Raw genomic sequence first — 25,884 nt, 5'->3', positions numbered from 1 at the left:
TTTTTCTGCATAGTGCTCGCTTTCTTTGAAGCCAGCCGCCGCCGACAAAATCGTGCGACTTGCAGCCGTTTGTTGCGTTTTAGAATCAGAGGTACACAATAACGTGCTATTGCAGATACAGCCATGGCAGTCGCATTGAAATCACAAACTGACGACTAAATTGTGAAAAAAAAGGAAAGTGAATCACACGGGTTCACGATGGTTCAGGGGTTAGATAAACCACGAAATCTGGTGTGTGGTTTACGCGAGCTAAATAGCAATTCACACAAACTGTTTTTGGCTCACGTAAGTGTAGCCTATGCGATCGTAACTTTGTCCGTCTGTGCGTGTGTGCGCGTGTGCGTGTGTGCGTGTGTATGTATGTCTGTGGTAGAAACTTTAACATTTGACTAAACACCGAAATACTCATTTCACCTGGTTATTTTTCTTGCACCATCTTCAAAATATTGAAGCAATGATCAACATTGTGTCGGCATGTGTGTAGTTTAAGCGTGTATCCAAAGAAAACGGGTGGTGGGGGGTTTTGAAGGGGTACAAGCAGTTGACTGGTTTCTGTCGTGTGTGGCATGTAGACCAGGTCAGGTGTCAAGACCAGGTCAGGGGTCGCGCGAAGGATTGTGGTATAGATTCACTTCTCCAGTTCTCACTTCTGCATTCGCCGATTCGGGGAAGACGACTTCATGTTGTTCGGTTTCTAAGCTCCAGAAAAGTAAATAAAGAAGCTACCAAAGGGAGATTTCCTACAATTTGATCTGCACAGCGTTTTTCCAATGTCCACGCGAGGAAGAGCTGTCGAAAGCGCAGTGTCGATCTGGCAGCCGTATCCCGGTAAGTACAGAGACAGATCTAGTGTCTCCCACTCTGATAACGTGTCACCTACTGTTTTAATTTCTTTTTATTTCAGCAGACACGGATGTCAAACACAGTGCTAGGCAGTCACCTCTGGTGAAATGAGTTGATCTAAAGTGCCTGTAATGTTTGGATGTCTTTAATTGTTCGTGGTTCGATTTATGTGAATTTCAAGACTTGCAGTAGAGTCTCAATTTAAGTTTACTCTGCCCGAAAAAAACTGTCCATCATTTACTTGAACATGCAGATATAAGGAAACGGAATGAATCTGTTCTCAAAGTCAAAATGATCACGATTTTTTCCTCAGATTCAAAACATGCACTGTCATGGTTTTGTCTGTACAATTTAGTAAGTCTTACCTTGCAACAACTTCCTTGAACTTGAAAGACAGTTTTTGAATGCTAGATCTGTATCGCGTTTCATTCCAGACTCGATTCTCTCTTTGATTGTACTGTTTGCTGTTTACGCACTATCATGATTCGCTATGTAACGTTTGGTAAGCTTACCTTGCAACAGCTTTCTTGTCTTTGTTGGCATTTTCTTTCAAGGCAGTACAACGTAAGATTAGATTCTTTCGGACAGAAGGTAGAATGAGAATTTTGAGACAAAGCTTGCTGTGGCATTTGTTTGTAAATAATGGTACATGACATGTGTCACAGTGATTCTGTATTTTTCTGCGGTTGATGTGGTTTCTTTTTTCCTCTCTTGTTTTTTCCCTCCTGAGTTGATCGTTATCATTTAAACAAGACCCTCAGAGAGTACCTCCGTTGTTCCTTAAAATGGAATGTGAATAGTGTGTTGGTTGTGTTGACCGTCAGAATTATTTTAAGAACCAGGCTGCTGCAGTCAGTTGACATGTTTCGCATATTGTAGGGTTACCATGCTGCAAAGGTAAAGTGGCTTGTATAACCTGACTATTCTGTTTCAAAACACTGTTTATATTTGTGTAGGTTGTAGTCATCATAACTAATCGCATTTTGCCATTTGTTTCAGAAAGGAGGTTAACCTACAAGATCGACGCTATGTCAGATATGCCTCAGCCACATGAAGACTTCCGAATTTAGATCCACTCGGCATGGTGACAAGTCTTGATGAAAAGTATGGGACTGAGGACAGCAGTGGAAAAAGTGACCACATGGCAGGTACCTATTGCTTAGTGTCTGCAGTGCAAAAGACAGATAAGCTGATGGTAGATTTGCAAATGAACACAGTGCCTGTGTGTGTGTGTGTGTGAGGATTGCACAAGATCTCATTGAAGGACAACTGCACCAACAACAAATACACAGTCATTTTATCTGTTTGCCTTCTTTGGAAAATTATACATGGAGTTGATATGATGCGTTAGTTTTAACTGTGTGTGTGTGTGTGTGTGCGTGTGTGTGAGTGTGTGTGTGTGTGTGTGTGTGTGTGTGACGGATGAGTTTGTGTTACTGTTTGTTGATTTCTTACGGGAGCCTTGAAGGCTTCGCCTCTTGTTATTTAATGCTATTGCAATTCCATAAGGTTAGAACTGCTTTTTTCATTAGAAGATTTAAATCGTTTTGTAAACCATTTGAGACATAATGGGGCTTTAAGCTTATGTAACAAACACGAAGCCAACACTCATAGGTTTTTTTACTTCAAAATGGAAAATTTCTTAGTAAATTTTCATTTGATTAATATACTTACCCGAATCACATAAAGCATTGTCACAGACTCACATGCTAGGTACTGAAAACGCTAACCCATCAAAAACATTTAAGGGAAGCAACCCAACCCCAAAAAGGCTGAAGTAGCCAAGGTAATGGGCAGGTTCCCCGGGAGTTACCTCCCATATAGCTACTTCCCGTCTGCCACCACACGGCTTTAAAGAAACTAAAACCATAAGCGGGGAAGGCGGGAGGGAATTCACTATGTGATTCGGGTAAGTATATTAATCAAATGAAAATTTACTAAGAAATTTTCCATTAAATTACATATTCTTACTCCGAATCTTATAAAGCAGATAACATCAACATGGCGGTGGGCAAGAAAATAAATCAAACTCACCATCACATTCTAGCCAGAACCTGGCCGGCTGCCACAAGGGCAGGAAGCCCGCGTGAGCCGTCCTGGCGAAGAGCAGAGACGTCCCGAAGATAATAGTTAATAAATATATCTTCGGAACGCCAATAAGCAGTGGACAAGACCTCGTCCAGACGTTTGGAGCGTAGCACAGCAAGCGACGACGCCCAAGCCCTAGTCTCGAGCAGAGTCCAGGGGAAAGGCAGGCAGAGCCCCCCCCCCCCCCCCCCCCCCCCCCCGTTTGTGTGACTCCAGACATAAGCTTGTCGTATGAGCGAAGTCACCCACCGTGCCAGCGTGACCTTAGAAATGTCTTTCTCCCGTGCGGTAAGAATGGAAAGAAATAACAGCTTCTGAGTACTAGAACGTACAGCCTGAGTGCGGGTTAAGTACAAACGCAGCGCCCGAACAGGACAGTTGACCAAATCAGGATCATCCGGAGCCAACGCGTTGGTCAGAGCCTTGACTCTAACCAACGGAGAGGCCTGCCCCGGAGCCTGATTTTTAGCCAAGAAATCGGGCCGGAAGTGTAAAGACACTGAACCGTCCGATTCAAACGAAATATCACCAGGCAGACCCGACAGAGCGTGGACCTCGCTACCCCGCCGGGCCGTAGCCAACAGAAGCAAGAACAGAGTCTTCCGAGTAAGGTTGTGAAGACTAGCCTCTCGCAAAGGCTCAAATTCCGTAGAACGTAAAAATGCTAACACCAGGAACAGATCCCACTTAGGGGTGGCCAATCTGGACCTGACCTGCTTAAGAGAAGCACCCTTAATCACAGCCGCTATCACTCCCCCTACATTGATCGAACGACCAATCTGTTTGAGTGTAGCGGAAATCGCAGAGCGCCGGACCCTCAAAGAGGAAACGGACGCGCCCTGTGAGAAGAGAAAGGAGAGATGGTTGGCGACCTGCATAGAGCGAGGCGCAACCGCACTAACCCCCCTAGCAGAACACCAGGTGGACCAGGACCTCCAGTGAGAGGCATAAACGGACGCAGTGGACGCCCTATGTGAACGGCCCACCAGGTCCAGCGTCAGAGAAGACGCCCCAGAGCGCCTCAGTGAGTCCCGAACAACCTCCACACGTGAAGCTTCAGAAGACTGGGCTCCTCGTGTGGAACACCTGTTCGGGGCTGCACGAGTTCCCCTCTCCCGAGGGAGAGAGGAATGGGAGGCCCTTGGGAGAGCCGAAGCAGGTCTGGGAACCAGACCTGCGACGGCCAGAGAGGGGCGACCAGAAGAAGAGTCGGCCCCTCCAGTTCCGCCTTTCGAATTACTCGGCTGAGTAATTGGAAAGGCGGGAAGGCGTACGCCTCCAGACCCGTCCAGGAGATGTCCAGAGCGTTCACTTGCCAAGCCTGGGGATCCGGGAATGGCGAGACGAACACCGGAAGCCTCTTCGAGAACCTGCTGGCAAACAGATCCACGAGAGGCTTTTGGACCTGGGCCCTAAGGCGCAGCAGTGCCCCGTGAGTGATGGTCCACTCTGACTGAAGCACCCTGTCGGACCGGCTGAGAGCGTCCGCCAGAGTGTTCAGCCTCCCTGGAAGGAACCTGGCCGAGATAATGATGTGGTGCAGGGTGCACCACTTCAGAATCTCGCAGGCCCTGTCCGAGAGAGACGGGGACCGCGAGCCTCCCTGCTTGTTGAGATAAGCGGCCACAGTCGTGTTGTCTGTAAACAGACGAACATGCTTGGCCTGCAGGGAGGGCAGAAACTCGACAAGAGCTAGAGCTACAGCTTCTAGTTCCAGCAAGTTGATATGCCACTGGCTCTGTTCTGCCGACCACAGACCTGACACCGTGTGTAGATCCGTGTGCGCTCCCCACCCCCATAGGGAAGCATCCGTGAAGAGATCCAGATCTGGGGGTGGCAAAGCAATCGGCACTCCTTGGCAGACCCAGTCCGTGTCCAGCCACGGAAGGGTCGCGCACTGGAACCATCCCTGAAGAGGGACAAGGGCGTTCCAGTCCACCTGAGATGAGTCCACAAACGGTTTCAGTGCTGCCTGCAAAGGCCGTTTGTGGACCCTGCCCAGAGGAACCAACAGAGCCATAGACTCCATCTGCCCCAAGATGGAGGCCAGAGACCGGAGGGAAGCCTGCAGGAGAGGCAAAGTGGAGCGGATCTGAGCTTGGAGCTTGTCCACCCTGCTCTGGGAGGGTTGGACCGTCCAAGCCACCGTGTCGAAAGACATCCCCAGATAGGTGAATGTCCGAGACGGGATCAACTCCGACTTTGATCGGTTGATCGAGAACCCCAGCAAGGAGGCCTCTCGAAGGACCGATTGGGTATGCTGCGCACAACCTATCTGGGATTGGTTCAGGATGAGCCAATCGTCCAGAGAAGCCCGCAGTCTGATACCCTGCGACCTCACCAGGGCGCAAAACTGTCTCACCACCATGGTAAAAAATCCACAGTGCGAGAGACAGCCCGAAAGGGAGTGCGCGAAACTGGTAGACCTGATCGCCCCACCGCAAACGAAGCCACTTCCGGTCGGAAGGATGCATAAGAATGTGAAAATATGCATCCGTCAGGTCTATAGAGGTCGCCCAATCTCCTGGGCGGAGAGAGTCCCTGACCGTGGCTGGCGTCTCCATCTTGAACTTGATCTCTCTCAAGAACGTGTTGAGTCCAAGACCGGACGCCAGGCCCCTGAAGCCTTGGGAACGGCGAAAAGACGCCCGTAAAATCCCAGAGAGCTTTGGTCCAGGACCCTCTCTACCGCACCCTTCTGCACCAGGGAGACAATTTCCGTCTGAAGAACGGACCTTGCTTCCTGCGAGGAGGGGGGCTTGAAGGGCGGCGGCCGCCGGGAAAAAGGTGCCTTCTCTTCCCGCCATAGCAGACGGAAGCCCGATCTCACCACTCCCACTATCCATTGGCTGTCTACAGAGACCATCCAATTGGAGAGTGCCCGGGAGGGGCCTCCCGCCATCACTGGAGTGGAGGGCGGAAGGGGGGTGAGACCGGGAGCACTTCATTGGGGGGGAAGGGGGCGTGGCGGCTTGGGGGTGAGGCTTGCTACCAGAGCCGCCACGTCCCCTTCCCGACGCAGTCCGTTTCTTTCCACCTCGAGACGACTGCTGTGCAGGTCTCTTGGACCCAGGCTTGGGTTGAGACGAAGACTGAGCCTTCACTTGCTGTGAAGGCTTAGCCTGCCTCATGCCCTGTAGAGCAAAGTCACAGAACTGCGTGTCCTTGAGTGACTGGATCTCTTTCTGCCGAGCGTCTACCGCCATTTGGCCGAACAGAGACCCCTCTACAACCGGGGAAACCCGAAGGGCATCCCGGGTAGCCTGGTCCGAAAAGTGAGAGTGGTCCAGAAACAGATCCCTCCTGCTCATCACCGCGTGTGCATATTGCAGGGAGGAGAGCCGCGTCTGTTCCTCGTTCACCTTAGCGAGAGCAGCGAGAAGGACAGAAATGTCGTCCGCGTTCTGCTCCTCGCTAAGGGTGAACGGAACGAGAGAATCGGTCAGAGACCGAGACAGAGTGCGAACCAGAGTGTCGGAGATAGACGCGAGCTCCAGAAGCTGGCGTGCAATCTCCTCCAAACTGACTAGCGTCGACTCTTTTACAGACAAAACAGAATCATGCCTGACCTGTTTTGACAAAAGAGGCAGCAGATCCCTCGTCAACGGTAACGAAGACCGGGGAAGCGAAAACGACGCTATCAGGTTCCGGTTGTTCGAAGGCAGAACAAACTTCTGATGACCCGCAGTGACACCGGAAGAGGATTGAGCCCCCGAAGCAACCCAAGACTGTGCCTGCTCCGGAACCGGCCCAAAAGGAACCAGAAGCGGGACAGGCACGGCCGGCAAACCACCACTCTGGCGCGAAGTCTTCGCAAGTACCTGAGAAAGGTGGTAGGCCACTGCCGGTGACTCCACAAACCGGAAGGAGGAAGTGTCCTCCCTCCCAGGAAGGAAGTCGGCCATCGCTGAGGGAGGAACGGAAGCCGAAACTCCGGAAGCCGAAGCCCCCTCAGGAAAGTAGCGGGATGTAACTTCCGCGGCGGAACTCAGAATAGTCCGAAGCCGAGACGGAAATCCCGTACGAGGATCCTCGCTAACCAGTGACTGAACCTCAGACTGGTCAAACGGAGGATCGAAATCATCCACAACCGAAGCCGAAACGTCCGCGGCCTGTCCGGAAACCGGAAAGTCGTGACGCCGAAATTGTTCTTGGCTCACCCCGCGGCCCGCAGGCAAAGGGAAAGCCGAAAACGCATCGGAAACGTCCGGAAGTGGGTGGGCGGAAGTCGACATCCCGTCCGGGAACGAAGACGACCGCCCCAGCTGATGCACGGCATGTGCCACCGCTGAACGCTGTTGTTCCCTCTCCGGGATCCAAGCTGATGTACTCGGAAGAGGGGCAGCGTATCCGGCCGAAACCGGAGCAGGCTGTGGCCGGGGGCCGCAAGGCCCTGAGGCCAGCCTGTAATCCATACCCTCACAACCGGCTGGGCGGGAAGTGAGGGCAGGAACTGTGCTTCCGGCCGAAGCCGGAAATGCGGCGACCGTAAACGGAAGCTGCTGCTGAGAGTCAAAGTCCCGGACATTCTGGCGGGGACGGACATCAGCATAAAGCACAGACTGGCTACCAACGTCCAAGCCGAAACGGGAGGACGTTTCACCAGGAGAATGCAGAGGGTGACTCTGCCCAATTGACTTGTCTCCCAGCAGGGAGTGTCCCGACGCCCCACGAGGGCTGTGGGACCAAGTCGACTTACTTGGATGTCCACTGACAGAAGTGGTAAAGGCAGAGGCAGGAAGTTGTACCCCCGAACCGGAAGCCACCAGTGAAGAGAGGGACTGTACACCCCCCACGGAAGGAGGCACCGCAGCACTGCCGGAAGCCGACGAACGCTGCATTTCCTGTTGAACCAAAGACCGGATCTCTGGAACTAATGACTTAATTAAAGAGGACACAAGTGCCCCCTGTTCCGGCGCCGACAAAGAGGAAGGCGCAGAAACAACAGAAGAAGGACGAGCCTCCGTAGCCTCACTCGGAGGTGAAATCGTAACCGAAAGTACAGTATTGCGTGCCGCATCCGTAACCAGCACTACCGGCTTAGAAGAAGACGACTTGGGCTTAATCTTGCCCTTCACGTCGCCCTTGCCCTTACGTCTGTCAGAGTCAGCCATAATGACTTGACAAAAAGCACAAACGTAAGTCGAAAATAATGCAAACAACGTAAGTAGAAAACACGGACTGAAAATTCCGTAAACAAAACGAACGTTAGCAACAAGAAAAACCAAGCTTGCAAAACAAATTACAGAAGCAAGCGCCGGTTACATGCCAAACAATGAAAACGACAGCAAGCTGACGAAATGCAAATGGCGGCAACACCAACAGTTACTGATAACTATGTCCTAGGGACGAAATATCAGCAACAACAACACAAGGAAAGTTGGAAACAAACAAGAACGGGCTCACCAAAGCTGGCGCCCGCACGGGAGAACGACAGGTTAACGCGGCTGGTAGGCAAAAAGCTCACACAAGTCAGCCGCTGTCTTAGCGAAAATTCAGAGCACCCTCACACCACGCTGCTGAAAAGACGAATGATGGGCCATGTGGTGGCAGACGGGAAGTAGCTATATGGGAGGTAACTCCCGGGGAACCTGCCCATTACCTTGGCTACTTCAGCCTTTTTGGGGTTGGGTTGCTTCCCTTAAATGTTTTTGATGGGTTAGCGTTTTCAGTACCTAGCATGTGAGTCTGTGACAATGCTTTATGTGATTCGGAGTAAGAATATGTAATTTAATGTTGCTTAACTTTGAGCTTGTAATATTTTGAATGAGAAGTTTGCAAAATGTAAAAGCTTTCATGTAATAATCGATCCAGAACTCAGTTACAATTAGAAAACTGATCTGAATGTTCGTGTAAACAGGGTTTACACACGTTTCTCAAAACAAATGGGTTCACCAACAAAAGTACAGCAGTCCCTCCCGTGAACGGACACTCTTGAGCCAGTGCAAACCTGTCCGTACATTGCAGCGTGGGCGGTTAAGGGAGGGGTGACCACCCCCTCCCCTCCCCATCACACACACAGACGTACGAACAAATTGAGTAAGTCTATGCTAGCCACTACTTGTACTAAAACAATGACACCAAACTCAGGGTTGAATATTGGCGGTCGCCCGATCGCCCCCGGTGGGTTCAAATCGCGTCGGGCGGGTTCGAAATTCCTCTGAAATCGCCTGCCGGGCGGGTTAAAATTTCGCTGAAGCACGAAGTCGTTAGGCAACGTAGTTAATCGGAACGGCCGGCGAACAAATATCTCTCGCGGGCGATCTCAAAATCTGTCACTTTTCTACTGCCCACTCATGCCCCCCCCCCTCCCCCACTTTGAGAAGGACTCAGGACTACCACCAATCAAGGCCAGACACATTGGCTAGACAGCTACCCCCCTCCCCTCACTTGACCGTGTCATCACCCCTCCAGTGCCACGAGCCTCTGTATTTTTCCTTTGATGTGCCTGCTATGTACCACTGATCCAGTTTCTGGGAAATGTATAGGTCATTGAATGCAGGGATACTCATTAAGACCGTTTTCTAAAATATGTTAACACCAGCTTTGCTGACCAACTTAGTACAAGTAGTGACAGTACTACTGCTGTCAATTATTTCCCTTCAACTAAGGAAGTAACACAAAACAAGAAGGGCAAAGCCCACACGACTCACATGCTGAACAGACCTTGATCTTTCTTTCAGAATAATTTTACAATAAAACTGAGAAAAACAATATTTATTCAGTAAAGAAAATAATTACAGAAAACTAATGCCATTGTGAGTTGCACATTCAGTAATTGCATCCAAGTTATGGTGCATACTGTGTCAAAAGGTTCTCCATCCTAAAATGCTAATCGCTGGTCATTAGGGGATCGAGTCGAACAAGGAACGTCAGTTCTCCGACTTCTCTCTAGTCTGGCGCCTGTTTTCTCTTTTTTGACAAATATCAGTTCAACTCAAACTGACCTGGAACTTGAAGATATGTAACCTAATGTGAGTTATTATGAAAATATAATGTATTTCCCACACACATATGTAGTTTTGGAAGAGTTATTTTCAATAGTTCAAGGTCAAGGTCACTTCAAAATATATACATTTCAACTTTGAAGGACCCTGTGACCTTGACCTTGAAGTGAGGTCAAGTTGCCAAACATGTTTCTGAAGATCTAATGTATTTCCCTCTCACATATGTAGTTTTGGAAGAGTTATTTTCAATAGTTCAAGGTCAAGGTCACTTCAAAATATATACATTTCAACTTTGAAGGACCCTGTGACCTTGACCTTGAAGTGAGGTCAAGTTGCCAAACATGTTTCTGAAGATCTTGTAACCATACACCATCAGGCCACAATTGGTGTTGATAGACTTAATTAGTCAAGCAGTATGTAAGAAATGTTAAGTCCTTTGTACTGGAAACTTGCATTCTCCCAGTGAGGTAATACATTGTACTACGTTGCAAGCCCCTGGAGCAATTTTTTGATTAGTGCTTTTGTGAACAAGAAACAATTAACAAGTGGCTCTATCCCATCTCCCCCCTTTCCCCGTCGCGATATAACCTTCGTGGTTGAAAACGACGTTAAACACCAAATAAAGAAAGAAAGAAAGAAAGATAGACTTAATAGTGTCCAAGAAATATACAATGTTAAAGGTTTCACAGACGGACGGGGGGGACGGACGCCCGGACGCCCGGAAGGACAGGCGGACGATGTCGGTGAGTATATAGACTCACTTTTGTAAGTATAATGTATTTCCCTCACACATATGTAGATTTGGAAGAGTTACCTTCCATAGTTCAAGGTCAAGGTCACTTCAAACTATGTATACAATCCAACTTTAAAGGACCCTTGCGACCTTGACCTTGAAGCAAGGTGAACCAAACTGGTGTCCAAAGATAGGGCTTACATTGCCCTGTATAGCATACATAGCTAAGGTTGCCATTCTCGATAACTTCAGAAAAAAATGCGAAAATGTGAAAAATGGTCGTTTTGAAGACAACAATTACGGCCCCTGTGACCTTGAACTTGAAGTGAGGTCAAGTTGCCGCACGGACGGACGGACGGACGGACGGACGGACGACTCGGGTGAGTACATAGACTCACTTTTGCTTCGCATGTGAGTCAAAAACGATCCAATATATGTGATAAAGAAGAAAAGACAGACTTTCAACAATAGGATAAGGGGTGCAACTCTGCAACTCTTCTGAATCAAAAACATAAAGATCACCTGTAAACAATAGACTTTTTCCTTTTCGGTATCTGAGCAGCTCTCGCGAGACACGCTCTTTGTTATGCTTTGAACATCGCGAGAACTTCGAACCTTGGCTTGTGCAGCTCGCACGGGATCGCTGTACCGCATGCTTTGCTATGCTCTGAAGTTTGCGAGAGCTTACGAGAGCTTGGAATACCGATAGGGTCTATTCTAGGATCAGGAAATCTGAACATCTGTTTGTTTTCATTAGGAAATAGAAATGAAATATAATGCTTTTGATTATTTATGACTTAAGCTGTGGTAAATTTGGCTGGTAATGGTATGCAACTTTTATACTTCTGCTTGATCTAACAGTAATATTAATAACACACACATAAAGAAAAAGAAACAAAACAAGAAAGCAACTTAGAAAAAAATTTGTAGTCAGCTTTTTATACTTGGTTTTACACAACAAAAAACATAATTTAAATTAAGAAAAATTGCTGATTTACTCTTTTGTTTAAAGTGTGTGTTTATGTGGAAAGTAAAGTTCCATAGTAAATTACTTTGTAAATTGTGTGGTAGGGGGTACATAAAGGGGGTAACTTTCAGTGAGGTTTAGTGTGTGTTTGTGTGACAGGGTGTGAATGTTGTTTTGATTTCTTGTTTCTTTGTGGCGGCTTTTATTTTAAATTCTTTATTAAAACAAGGTTAATTATCATTATATTAAAATATAGCATTTTAGTCATCAAGTTTTGTGTGTGTTTGTGGTAGTTATTAGTAGTGCAAATCCACATGTATGCCATTTGATCTCTCCCAAGGCTTGCCAGGAGATGGCCGCTACAATGGCGCATGAAATACTTCAAAACTACTGATGCAGTGAGGAGAGAGCTAGAAAAGTTTTGCCAGCCCGACTCTTTTCAAGTTTGGTTTTCCAAAGTGCCCTGTGATTCGACTTGAGTGGAACCAAACTTACACAGCGATTTCTGTCATAATGGGTGCAACCATTTAGGAGCCTTTCGTCATCCTACCCCTCCTCCCCCCCCCCAAACACACACAGAAACCAGCTTTATAGATTAGAATACAGACCCACACAATTATGCCATTGACGTCCAACTGCAGGTCAAGATGGCGACCGTCCTGCCAGAGCTGGTACATAGTGCTGACCAGCTGGTCGCCATGGTGCATGTCCCAGCCTGACCCTGGCCGCACACTGTCATGCCACACTGCCAGCACATCTGTCAACAAGTGTAGCACAAATACTGCTGCTCAACTGGAACACCATTTAAAGCTAGACACCACTTTACACACAAAATGTAGTGTTAAACTCTCTTCCGGACTACTATGAGGATAAATCTTACACTGGTTTATAACACTATCATGGAACATGTGTGGTCAGCAATTCAGAGACTCATCAAAACATTTATGGAGCTGCACTTACTCTGCTGGTGACATAATCGGTTAAGTAGTTGAGCTGTTATAATAAGATGAGTGAAAGAAAGTGTGGTATATAACTTATAAGACTCACCGCTTGTGCGGATGTGTGATGAGCATTCAGATGACGCCATGTTGCTCACCAGGTTGCTATTGTGGGCAGGCAAGGAAACGTGACAAAGGTAAATTTCTTGAGACTCCTGCCGCTCTGGTATTTTATCACACTGGTTCCCCTGTGCCGGTAAACCTTTTTGTAGACTCTGGGCCAACAAGTTGTCTAGGACACAAGTGGTTTTCTTGGAATGATTAAATTCATTGTCCTCTCCCTCAGAAGTGATGGATGGGTTGTCTGTCATTCCTGTCTCATGGCAGCTACTCGTAGGCAATGTAACTGAGCCTATTTCCTCACTGCTTTCAACTGCAGACACATCTTCCACTGATTCTTTCTTGATTGTGTACGTATCAAAAGGTTCTGTTTTGACTTTCACACTAGATTTTTGATCAACGTCATGGAAGCTGGCATTTTCCATCCCTAGGTCGGGTTGTACAGGCATGGAACCACTCTGGCTGTCGGCGCTATGACTGTGCCTGGTGTCGGTGGACAGGCGACGCAAGTGGCTACTGGCTGCCACTGCTGTAGAATGGTTGTCAAAGCCTGAAGGGACCATTTCACACCCCTCTGTAGAACTGTCATCTGAAGAATACTCCTGAAAACATAACAAAAATAGTTATGACATGTTTGATAATCATGACATACTTGATTAAAAGATATGATCACAAGCTATCACTTATTTACTAGCAAAATTCTCCAGTCATTCAAACAGTACAAAGACAATTACACAAAGGGACACACTCACATACATACATACAGACTCACATGCATAGACTGTTTCAGGAACCATTCACTCTTTCTTTATCATCGCTGACAGGTGGGTCCAGGAAAAATATTTTTATTTAATGTAACTCGGCAGTGATGAGTAGGTTTTTGTCTTTTATTTTGAGAAAAAAACTCTGACATCTCTCAAGACTAATAGAATTACATTTGAACAGATCTATCTTTAGTTGGCGACCCAATGATGTTCATCACTGAGTGACTCTAGTCATAATGGTGGTGCTTGATTTGGCCAAGTCTTAAAAATCATTTACAAGTTAAAAAAAAAAAAAAAAAAAAGTTGAATGACATTTACTTGGGGAAAAGGAGATCCAAGTGATGGATTGGATCAGAACAAAAGGAAATCTATAGCTTTGAACAATGTCAGAAAATTATGATCAACTTGTGGCAAGCAAGCAACGCTCAAGCAGTGTGGTCAATAGACGATGTTCAAAAATAACTCTCTTGAAGCAGAGACATTTCTATAATATGGACTTAAATCAAACGCAACACAAAAGAACATGGCAATTAAATCTATTTCACGACTAGAATAAATTTCCATACATAAGAATATCAAACTCTCTCATTCTGTCCGCATTCACTCGACAACACAAGACGTTCACTCACACAGTCGAACATAACCACATGTAAATAACAACATAAAATGACTTAGGCCCAAAAGAAAAATATGTCTGTTTCCGGTAACCCGACCGACCCTAAAGGTTTTTTTCGCTTTTCGCACACACACACACAAAAAAACCAAAAAAACCAAAAATGAATAATGAAGTCAAGTATACTTTATTTAGTTTCAATATATATCTAGGTCAAAAACATGTGCTAAATAATTGTAAGTAAACTAAGGAAGCGTTTAAGTAAACTAAGGAAGCGTTTAAAAAAAAAATTAAATTAAAAAAAAGACGTTAACAAAACGTACGAAAAAGTTAAAAAAAATATAAAAATAAAAAAAGTAAAAAAGTAAAAAATTTAAAAAAACGACAGACCGACCCTATTTTTTTCGGCGATGTTACCGGAAACAGACATATTTTTCTTTTTGGCCTTATTTCTAAAGTTAAATATAAATTGTTCACACCCGCAGGCACTGTCCTGACTAGAGTAGATCGAAAAGTCTTCCAGCGCTGTGGGCTATCACAGGGTCGACTTAGAAGATGATCTAGGAGTAGGACTGCGACTAGAATTGTAGGGTGTTGCTGGGGAAGGAGGGAGGGTAAGCTGAAAGATGGCGGGCTAGCAGGCGGCCATAGCGTCACTCGGAAGTGGAAGCAGTGCGTGCGCGCGACTACATCCGGTTAGGCTGTCGTCTGCTATGCTATGTGGCATGAACCTCTGCATTACGAAAGATTTAAAAACAGCTTCATTAGAAGCTGAGTCTTAAATCCAAAATTTTAATAATAAATTTTCATTTAATTAATATACTTACCCAACTCACATATAGCAATTAACTCTAGTTCAGTGCTGGTAACGCTGTACGCGTTCCCCTTGGTAACAAGGGAGACCACCCTAAAAAAGAGTGATCCATCCCATAATATCAAACCGATGTCCGGTCCAACATCCGTATGCGTGCGCATACGCCGCCATTTGCATCATTCGAACGAAGCCCAACTCACTACTTTTTTAGAACCCAATACCACCACAGCGGGGAGGCGGGAGGGTTTAAACGATGTGAGTTGGGTAAGTATATTAATTAAATGAAAATTTATTATTAAAATTTTGGATTAAATTACATATTATTACCCAACTCATATATAGCAGATTGCTACTATAGGTGGCGGGTATATAGCGAAATTATGATATTAGAACCTGCCCTGCGACTACCATAACAGGTAACGCGGAACTGCCGTCCTGAATCAAGACGTCTCTGAGGTGGAAGTTAATAAAAACCTCCTCAGACCGCCAGTAAGCCGACTCCAGTACTTCAGCCAAAAAAGGCCCGACCGGAGGACTGCCAAAGAGGAGGCCCATGCCCTTGCCTCAAACGTTCTAGCTATAGAGAAAGGCAAAACTGCCCTAACATCTCCAGACTGTGTTAATCAACAGGTAAACACCTGTCTGATCAACATGGAGACTCACTTGGTTAAGGTCCCTATCGCAATATCCTTACACCTGGTGTAACCACATCAAGCTCCCCAGGAGCAAGAATCCATTGTAGAAGTCCATCTAGGTAAGGTTGACTACAAAACGTCATACCTCTGCCCGAGTAGATAGACCTTCTTCCCTCCATAATACAGTGTTTAACGTCGTTTTCAACCGTTAAAGGTTAAATCACGACGGAGATGAAAGATAAGTCAAATACCCTTTGATTCAATGATCTAACAAGAACCGTGAGAGACAGAAAAATCCTCGAACTCGAGATGTTAAACTGGCTAACCGTGACTCTAAAGGAACCACACTCATGCTTCAATAATTGAAAGTGCAATTGGAAGCTGGTTGCCCCCATTACCGCTTAAATGTCGAGGTTAAATCACGACCGAGATGAAAGATAAGAAAAGTGACCTTTGATTCACTGATCTAACAAGATCCGTGCGAGTCAGAAAAATCTTCGAACCTCGAAAAGTTTAATTGGCTAAACGTGACTCTAAAGGAGCCAAACTCTTGTTTCATGAATAGAAAATGCAAATCGAAGCTGGATTTCCCCATTTTCCGCTCAAATGCCAGAAAATTACAAAGAAAAACCCACAAGTCATAGATCAGTCTTTCTTAAAAGAGCTGTCTTTATTCAAAATAGCCAGAAAGCACGCTTACTCCCACTTCTCACAGAAGCTACTAGAGTAAGCTTGGCCGTTTTCCGTGAAAAATCGCCAGGCTAGCCTTGAAAACAGGGTAAAGCCAAGCTGCACCAAGCCGTAACAACGTGCCGAAATCTCATAAAGTCTTAAAAAAGACATGGGAGACAAAACGGAAACCCAAAAAGAAAGGTGGATAGCCACCTGCAATAAACAGAAAGAAGAGGAGTTCTTTCCGTAAGAAAAAAGCACTAAGAACCACGCCAGACTAAGTGGCAAGTGAACAAAACCAAAAAACCCTATAGAGACTCTGAACCAAATCCAGAGTCGAGGCGGAAGCCCGTGAGTACCTCAAGGATACCCCTACAGTAGACATCCGTGTAAAACAAATGTGAGAAAGCAAAGATGCCTTCTTGCCAGCCTTAAGAGGTCTGGAAACCAAGATTGCAAAGACCCGTCTGTGAGACCAAAAGGTCGCCGAACAGATCTAAGAAAGAACCCTGTGAAAGCGAGGGTATCGAGCCAAAGCTAAAATAGACAACAGCCAGCCTGAAGCTTTTCGTTTAGAAACAAAAAACCGCCAAGGCCTGCCTAACGCTTTCCCTTTTACCGTGAGCTTTTCTAAGTAGGAAAAACCCCGCGTGCATAGAAGCGGACTCAAAGAGAGAACTTTCAAACGAGAAAGAGATTAAGGTCTCGCCAAAAGAACAAAACTTTAAAGGCAGAGGCTTACTCTTAGGTAAAAGACGGCAAAGCAACATCCTTTGTATCTGCGTCCTGTAGGACCACAAAGATAGCCAATCAGAACGTAACCGCCCAGGCGAGAGAAAAAAGCAAGTTCAAAAGAGCCCAACATAAAGAAAAGATGCGACAATCTATCCGAGCTAGGAGAACTTGAACTCACAGACAGTATCTCCTTGCTATCAAACTCCAGATGGATGTTTGCCAAACCCGAGGGCGGTTCCGTAGAACGCAAAAAGAGAACCTAAGTTCTTAAGCCTGGAGTTAACCGAATCCTACAGAAAGCGCTCTGTGAGTGACACGCTACTTGAGCGTACGACACAAGCTAAAGCACCCTCGCCGCAGGTATAAAGTTGAGTGTTGTCCACCAAGGAAGTGGTGACAATGAAGACTCGCTTGTGAAAACTTCCACAAGCACAAAAGGACCCAGACAGAGGCTCTAAGGGCTTGACACCCAAAGATTCTTCTCAGAAAGCTCAAAACCACTACGAACTGCCGCGAACAGCGACACAAGTGAAGTAAGAGCCTCCCCATTTCCTCCTCCTGTTCAAAAGCATCATAACGATCATCGAAATGATGAGAACCAGTCACCCATCCCGATAAGGCGAAACTTGCCAAAATCGGGAAAATTTTGAAAAATCTTCAAACACCGGAACTTCATGACCAGGTCTCCATCCACCTGTCCCATGCCAGCTAGAAGACTGGAAGAGGAAGTGGATACAGCCTGTATAATAGCAAAGGACCCGCAATAACGGACCCGGAAGCCAAAAGCTGAAAAGTGCCAACCACCAACACCACAGTGTTAACGGTAGAAGGCCGCTATCCCATCCTGTAACCGGAAGACGCAGCCGCAAAAGCGGAAGCGAAACCGGCCGTGGATTAGTAAACATGCGAACCAACCGGTTGCATAGAAGCACACCGGACGATTCCATTCAACCTCGAACCATTTCAGCTGCGAGCGCCACCGCCCTTGCTAACTTGAAACGGAACCTGAATTCAGTGCTAATCGATAATACGGAAGCACCTTCCTCTGAACAGCCGTCAAGCACAACCGTGCAATCCGGAAGCTGCCTTCCTGTTTGACTTAAATTATCCAACAAGGAACCAGCCTTACTGCTCACTTCCTGCCCCCTGGGAGGAAGAGGAAGTCAAAACTACAAGACATATGCCATCTTTAGGGCAATGAACGACAATTCCCGGTCGCGGAAGTGAACTTACTGTTCCTCCGAACTCCGGAAGCCGTCGAACAAAGATAGGGGCGGATGAAGCGAAAAAATCTTCAGCCACCCCTTCCTGTCAAGTCCTAAATGCCGTCTTCCACTGCCCACGTCACTGCGCTGGACAACTTGAACGGCAAGTTAAGCTGAGTGTCATCCACCACCGTGGACACCTCTCCAAACCTCACCTTCCTACTCGGTGACAAAGTCAGGAAGGTGACCCCCAGAGAGACTCGCATGGCCAATCCAAGAATCACCCAGCCCAACAACTTCCTGCCCCCAGGGCGGAAGCTTACGTTGCCCAGCCCGAAAACGCGTGCTACATTCCTCGGGCGAACGTACACCACTTTCACCGGAGAACCCGGCTACACGCGGCCATTTGCCAACTCCAGGGCAATGGACAACGATCTCCGGAAGCTGAAGAGAACATCCTGTTCCTCCGAACTTCCAGAAGTCGGAACCGGAAAGAGGTGGAGTCAGCTACGCCCTGCTCCCAACCACCCCTTCCGGTCAAAACTTAAATGCCGTTTTCCGCCGACCACGTCACCGCGCTGGACAACTTGAACGGCAAGTTAAGCTGGGTGTCGTCCATCCCATGGACACACCCTCGTTAACCTTCCTGCTCGCCATCGTAGTCAGGTAGGTGACCCCAGAATGACACCCAAGGTCAGCCCCAGAGTCACCAATAACTTAAATGCCATTTTCGTTTGCCCACGTCACTGCGCTGGACAACTAGAACGGCAAGCAAGCTGGGTGTCGCCCACCGCCATGGACGCACCCTGGTTAGCCTTCCTGCTCGCCATCGTAGTCAGGCAGGCCACCGAGGCCTATTCAGTCACACCGTCCTGCTGGAAACCAGACGCAGGAGGTTGACCTACAGACGGACACCCGCGGTCCGTCTCTCAAGACATCCCCGTCATCCGCCCTACCCTCCGACTCGAGCTCAAACTCAGAGCCAGGAGGCAGAACTTCAGACCGTCATCCGCCCCACCCTCCGACTCGAGCTCAAACTCAGAGCCAGGAGGCAGAACTTCAGACAATTTATCGTCGGCAGAACCGACCACTTCCTGCCCCCTGGGCGGAAGAGGACTAAAACGGTCCCCGATATTCTCGTCAAGAGACCTACGGATACGTTCGTCCTTTCGCTGCTCATAAGAACTCTCACGGCATCCAACGCACGAGAGAGCCCCCTGAGCTCGCACACCGCTTTCGCTAGAGAACCTAGCTACACGCGGTGTAAACATACCTTGAACTGGCGTCGACACAATCAGCAGAGACACCAAGAGGGAACCCCATCCTGAGAAGCATGGACATCCGCCCATGTCACGGCCGCCGAGGGCTTAGCGGAAGTCGAAGCGGGAGCCGCAGGAGACTGCCGGATCTTGGCTAAAGAAAAAAACATCAGAAACACCCGCCGGAAGAGAACGCAACTCCTCCCGAGTGGAAGATAAATCCGACGCTAACGTCGAAACCTGAGCGCTCAGCGTCAACAAAAAAGATACAACATCAGCTGGTGCTAACCCAGGGCAACCAGGTGAAACAGAAGCAGTAGATGCTACACCAGTAAAAACTACTCTTGTCAGAAAGTAAACAAGTCTAACCGGAAGTTGCTTGAACGTCTGCTAACATGGGAGACTTAACGGAAGTTGCCTCAGACGATAAAGACGCGGACTTCCCGCGCCCTCTCCTCGAGCTTCTCTAAGGAGGCGTAACGTCAGGTACCTGCCTCGAACTAGGCTTCCGTTGCGCGCTAACAACGAGCGCAGCCTCCGCCAAAGCAAACAACTCATGAAAAATTTCACAGAAACAAATTTCAGAAAAATTTCACAAGTATAAACGAGCGACGAAAACGTCGCTAAAACTACAACAACAACAGAAAGATCTCACCACACAGCGTAGGTACAGGTGTAAAGTTAGGCGGCGACCAAGGAGAGAAGCCAAAGCCAAAGACTCTGGCGAAAAGCTGAAAACAGCAGGAGCGTACGTCAGGAGCGTCCAGTCCAGTTGAACCGCTGAGAGAGAATGATGCAAATGGCTGCGTATGCGCACGCATACGGATGTTGGACCGGACATCGGTTTGATATTATGGGATGGATCACTCTTTTTTAGGGTGGTCTCCCTTGTTACCAAGGGGAACGCGTACAGCGTTACCAGCACTGAACTAGAGTTAATTGCTATATGTGAGTTGGGTAATAATATGTAATTTAATCAAACGCAACACAGAAGAACATGGCAGATTTTCACAGAGGAAGTGTATTTACTCTGATCTGCACACAAGTCCCATTCGCCCATTACGCATAGCGGTGGTTGAGTTTGACCCCATCACATTCAAACACATTGTGCAGAAAAACTGCTTATTTACGACTGTCACAGAACATGTTTTGCTACAAAAAGTCTTTACCAAACTGGGATGTTTACTGCTCTCTGTCTCATTTACATCTGTGTCGATTCCTAGAGTCTGTCTCAAACTCAGCAAGGTTGATGTTGACAAGGCGTGGACGTTCTTTCTTGCCTCCTGAAACACACACACATTCTCTATTCAAGATACTGACTCAAAACAAAATAAACAGCAAGATCAAAACCTACTGAAAATTGAAAAACCAGGTGGACATATTTTACAAGCAACATTTCTTGTGCAAAAGCACTGATGACTGATCCATTACAATTCATATTTATGGGCAGTTAGCAAGAATGGCACTTGGTACAACAATAAATACTGAAAAAAATGTAAACAGCCTCAAATTACCACATCATGGTGCCTTCTTTATCAAATATGTTGCCATTTTCATCTTTTTCTAAACTCTATATATGAGAGTTGTTCTTTGCTACTGGTCACAAGTGGGGGTCAGCTCAGACGGACGCATTTTTTCAATACAGTCTAGGGGAGAAACTGGTCACAAAGCACCCAGTACATGCCAGAGAGATAGGAGAATCGGCACAATCAAAGAAAATAACAAAATCATTCAATAGATATGGAAATATTACGATTTACTGTGAAAATGCTAGCAAAAATGGCGTCCAAAAATGGGAACGCACACTTGGTGCGTCTTTGAAGACTTACCTCCCGTTCTGTGTTGTTGATAATAGTCGTGTTTGTGCTGTTTTTGTTGAAATAGTATCTAATAAAACTGATGCAGTTCTTGAAATGTTGCAAATTATTGTTGTCTTTGTGAAATGCGAGAGTGTTCTGAGGCGTAATCTGCATACGGCTGATGTCCCACATAGGGTACCCCACTTCGATCAGCGTATCACTCCAAATGAGCTTCATAGCAGAAAAGCAGATACACTACCAAAACACTGCATAACAGATCTACAAGTCTGAGCCAGAATCATTGAAATTTACTTTCTGTATAAAATATTGCAATCAAATTTGTTCACGCCGTCCCACAAATAACGCAGGTTACCCTCGCCTTCGATTCAAAGTAACTCCAATCTGACTGAATTACCATCGAAACGCAGATGACGAACTGATTCACCACACATTTGTGGTATTTTACACACAAATTTCAACTGTGTTGTTTCGCGATAACAGCCATAAACAAACAAATGTGGCGCCGGCACGTCGCCTCGGAAGGAATAACGCAGGTGACCAAGACTTGTTTCCGATACCTGTCTGATTAAAATCATCGTTTTTTTCACAAATGACGGCTCTTTGGCAGATCTGGTGAGTTGGAAACTGTCTATGAATGTTTCATTTAATGTCAAATGCGTACATTCTTGTCGATATTGTTACCTTTGGGCTCATAAATTAAGTCAATTGTCGTGTTGTCCGAAAGTGACTTTTGTCAGCATAGAACTTACTGTGCTTTGATCATTGACTGAGAAGAATCTTCCGATGACACTAGTTCATTTCACTACGCGACTGCAGATCTGCAAGGAAACTTATGGCAGGGGAAATAAGCTTAACTGAAGACGAATAAGCGGAGTAACTGTTCTTCAACGGATTGCTCTCACTGATCTAAATATTTAGATCTTGTCGTCTGCTAGTCTGCTAGTGAGTAGTCTTCGGTCGTGTGAAAGTCACATCTATTTCGACTGTGTGCATCGATCCGTGTAGTGAAATGTTGATCTTTGATGATTTGGCAACATAACTTCGCTAAATGTGCTTCGAGTGTATCTCCCCGTTAATCGACAGCCCAGACGGGGAGGATCCTCGATAGCTCACAGGGTATATAATGTTTTCCGCCGTTTTTTGAAGAATCCTTTCAAATTTGCTATTCCAAAAGTACCTTATGACACGACTCGAGTGGCAAAGAACATTCTCTGCAATTCCTGTCTCAGTCCGTGCAGCCGCTTCGGGTCCTATCGTCATCATACACACATACACACAGACACACAAGAACCAGCTTTAAAAGTTAGATTATGTAGGAACCATGTGAACCAGTGATTTTTTCTTATGTACAACAGATACTACAGTATTTCTGCTTTATGAAAAGCATTATTTCAAAAACAAAACTAGAGATTTGAATTTTGACCACTTTTCCCCCTTTCTGTCACCAGTACTGAAGAACAACTCATATATATATTGCAATTTATGGCTCAGAAAGCAACTGCCCCAGTTATATAAATCACTGCCATCACAGCATGAGCAACCAACAACATTTCTCCTTCTCGAACAGAATGTTAGAATTAAGCAACAGATTGGACTGCGTTGTCAGTTATTTATTAGGCAAAAAAACAACCATTTTAATGTTTCTGATTCCCCAACCAACTTTTTTTTCTTCTCCCAACCCTACAACTTTTTTTGACACTCCAAAAACAAACACAAATTAATTAAAAAAGAAAGAAAAAAATTCATTTTTGTAGACTATGCAAGGAAAGTTTCTCTTCTCTGACATCCAATGATTTCCGGCGAATGAAAAGCCAAATGCAACTGTGTAAATTATAGAAAATCAAACTTTAAAAAAAATAAATAAATAAATAAAAAAAATATACCGTCCATACTTTTTGTGAGGCCGTGTTGCCTTAGCATAATGTATTAAGTTGCAGGGGCGGACGAGGGGGGGGTTTCTGGGGTTTCCGGAAACCCCCCCCCCCAGCCAAAAAATAAAAATATTTTTGTGTGTTTTTTTGGGTTGAGTTTCAATTTTGTGGGTATTAATCAGTGACAAAATCTGCTGCCTGGAACTGGTAATGATCATCCTCAGAATGCACCAGCTTGCACCATTTTGCATCCTTTTTTTCAAAATTTTCCGGGGGGGCATGCCCCCGGACCCCCCTAGCAAGCTAGGCGCTTCGCGCCGTCGGCTCGGCGCTTCGCGCCTTCACACCCATATCTTCACAATATACTTTTGGAAACCCCCCCCATAAAATGAACTGATCCGCCCCTGAGTTGTAGTACCAAATTTTACAACAACTACATGCAAATGAAAATATGGCAAAACATGTCCATGCATCATCAGTGTGTGCATTAGTTTTCCCAGTTGTTACCTTTGTTGGTGTTGTCGTTCTTATGCCAGACCTTTTCAAGAATGAATCCAGCCAGCCATTTGAAGCTTTAAAATCGTGAATTCCAAATTGTCCTGCAAGCTGCAAAGCTTTCTCCTGAACCATGGCTCCAGTGACTCGAAGTCCTTCAAGTGTGCAGTCCCTGAACCACTCCATGCACACATCATTGATTTGGTCATAGGGAGACTTCCTTGTGCGTCTCCTGCTTTCACCAGACACCTCGTTTGCAAAATCTGTTAAATACTCATTCCGCTTTTTCAAAGTGGTTTGAATTTGAGTTTTACCGACTCCAAAATCGTCTGCTATTTTCCGGATGCTATTACCTGCACGATACAGTTCAATTACCCGCACACGTTCCCGCAGCGTAAGTGAACGACGAGGTGTGTTTGACTTAGGTCCGAAATGAAAAGGCAATCCATCCAGAAGAGGGTGAGTGTGGTCTGTGTCTTTGGGACACAGCAGACCTGGGCCATCGGAATGCCTGACATCAAACACAGCAGCCGCAAGTCGGCTAGCGGCAGCTGAAGCCGAGGAACCAGTGCCATCACGGTGATTCGCAGTTTTTGCCCATGGTGACACGCCAGAAGCAGCCCCTACCATCGCATCATCGCTTTCCTCTGACTTGAAGCTGGCAAAGACTCCGTCCGCGTTCTCAGAAACGGATTTATTATCGAGGTGACAGTCATCCTCAGCCTGGTTCGCCATGTTGTTGATTTGTGAAGAGGGGAGGTTATTCTCGATTTTGTTTCTGCGAATAAACAGGGGAGGGAACTGCTCTTAGGTGCTGCACTGGTCGTCGCGGCCCGGAAGAAGGATGATTACAATACAGTAAAACTGGTCCCACTGGTGCAGACGATCTAAGTCTACCAACAGTGCAGAGATATGTATAGACAACAGTGGGTGCATTCCCAGTAGGCGCACTTACTGTCTGTGACTTCCTGTAGGCGTTTTTCCTGTTTTGGGATGTATGGAAGTACGACACTCACTGCTCACTGGCAATCAGTCTCGCACCAAGTTCCCGGCGTGATTCATCTCAGCGTTGCTTCCCTTGTGACATCTAAAAGGACTTGATGGATTTTTTCATTTCTTCATCTAAAATGCAACACGTAGATATTTGAGAAAAAAGACAAGGATCGCACATATCAAATTTTACCGGCGATGTCGCTAAGCATCAGCGAGATCGACGAAACGCGGCTACAGCCTCGGAAATGCACCCGGATGCAATCCGGTTTGCACTTGGCCCCAGCCGCGCTGTAACTGAACAGGAAACTGAAACGCACCTACAGGGAATGCTGTCAAGCCCCATGATTTGTAAAAATGTAAAAACATTTTACAAATTACGTCGAACCTAAAACCGCGACTCGGATTTGTAAAAATGTAAAAATATCGCATTCCACAAAGTAAGACATGCCTTTTATTCCAGCGTCGCGGACGACGCTGGTATCTGCGGTCGGGAAAGACTTTCCACGAATTTGCCACAGGGCGCCGCCATGTTTTCTGTGCTCGACTGCGAGCAGACCACAGGCACATTACACCCAAAATTCTTGTAGGCATACACAGACGCAACATAGCATATACAGACAATAACACCCACAACACTTCAACTGCATATGAAAGGAATAAAAATAAATCCGCAAATCAGTCGCGCACAATACACCAGTTAGAAAAACAAGGAGTACCAAAGCGGCGTGCAGAAACTAAACTGACTCGGAGACTGAGAAGAAACATTTATCACACGATGTGGATAGCAAACATTAAAATAAAACAGATAAGTCAAGCAAAAAATAAACACAAATATCGAAAACACAATAAACAAAGGTAAAGAAAACAAAAAGAGATGCTTGCCGACAGTCAGTGTGTGTGTGCGTGGTTTGCCGTGTGCGTCAGCGGGGTGTGTGTGTGTGTGTGTGTGTGTGTGTGTGTGTGTGTGTGTGTGTGTGCGTGCGCGTGCATGCGTGCGTAGGCTACGTTCTTGCGTGTGTGCGTTCGAATGAGAAAGAAGAGAGAGAGAGGATTGAACAATGAGGTCACGTTCTCTGTCACATGAATACATATACACACACTGAAGGCTACTTCGGACACGAACACTTGCCAACAACTGTGGTTGGACATGCTTTTGAAATGTAATATTTTTTCGACATGATTTCTGGACATACGAATCCCGCTGTGTTGCCTACTGATGTTGCGAATGATGAAGGTTTTGAGTTGACTGACCTTGAGGAGGGATTGCATCAGGCGTTTATCGTCTCAATTTATATCCTTGCTACTTTTCAGGAGTCAACTATTGCCATTCATGGTAACTTGGATAGTCAATGTTTTTATTTGTTTGATTCCC

At 46.3% G+C, this 25,884-nt stretch overlaps 1 protein-coding gene across 2 annotated transcripts in view; it reads right to left on the bottom strand.

Annotated features, from left to right (window-relative positions):
• The window catches only part of LOC138970863 (uncharacterized), a 29,085-nt gene extending 4,348 nt beyond the window's left edge, over positions 1-24,737 (bottom strand). Inside the window, exons 1-4 of one of the 2 annotated variants that reach the window (XM_070343426.1) lie at positions 23,532-24,737; positions 20,503-20,616; positions 12,626-13,238; positions 12,187-12,335 (exon numbers count right to left, since the gene is read on the bottom strand). In XM_070343426.1, the coding sequence (XP_070199527.1) occupies positions 12,187-12,335; positions 12,626-13,238; positions 20,503-20,616; positions 23,532-24,254 (1,599 nt within the window). In that variant the 5' untranslated portion in view covers positions 24,255-24,737. The remainder of the gene's footprint in view (positions 1-12,186; positions 12,336-12,625; positions 13,239-20,502; positions 20,617-23,531) is intronic. The other variant, XM_070343427.1, reaches the window with a different exon arrangement.
• Between the last annotated feature and the right edge of the window lie 1,147 nt (positions 24,738-25,884).

The sequence above is a fragment of the Littorina saxatilis genome, linkage group LG7 (assembly GCF_037325665.1).
Source record: "Littorina saxatilis isolate snail1 linkage group LG7, US_GU_Lsax_2.0, whole genome shotgun sequence".
Classification (NCBI taxonomy): domain Eukaryota; kingdom Metazoa; phylum Mollusca; class Gastropoda; order Littorinimorpha; family Littorinidae; genus Littorina; species Littorina saxatilis.
The sequence above is the reverse complement of the archived record's forward strand: the minus strand, read 5'-3'. Positions and strand labels throughout refer to the sequence as shown.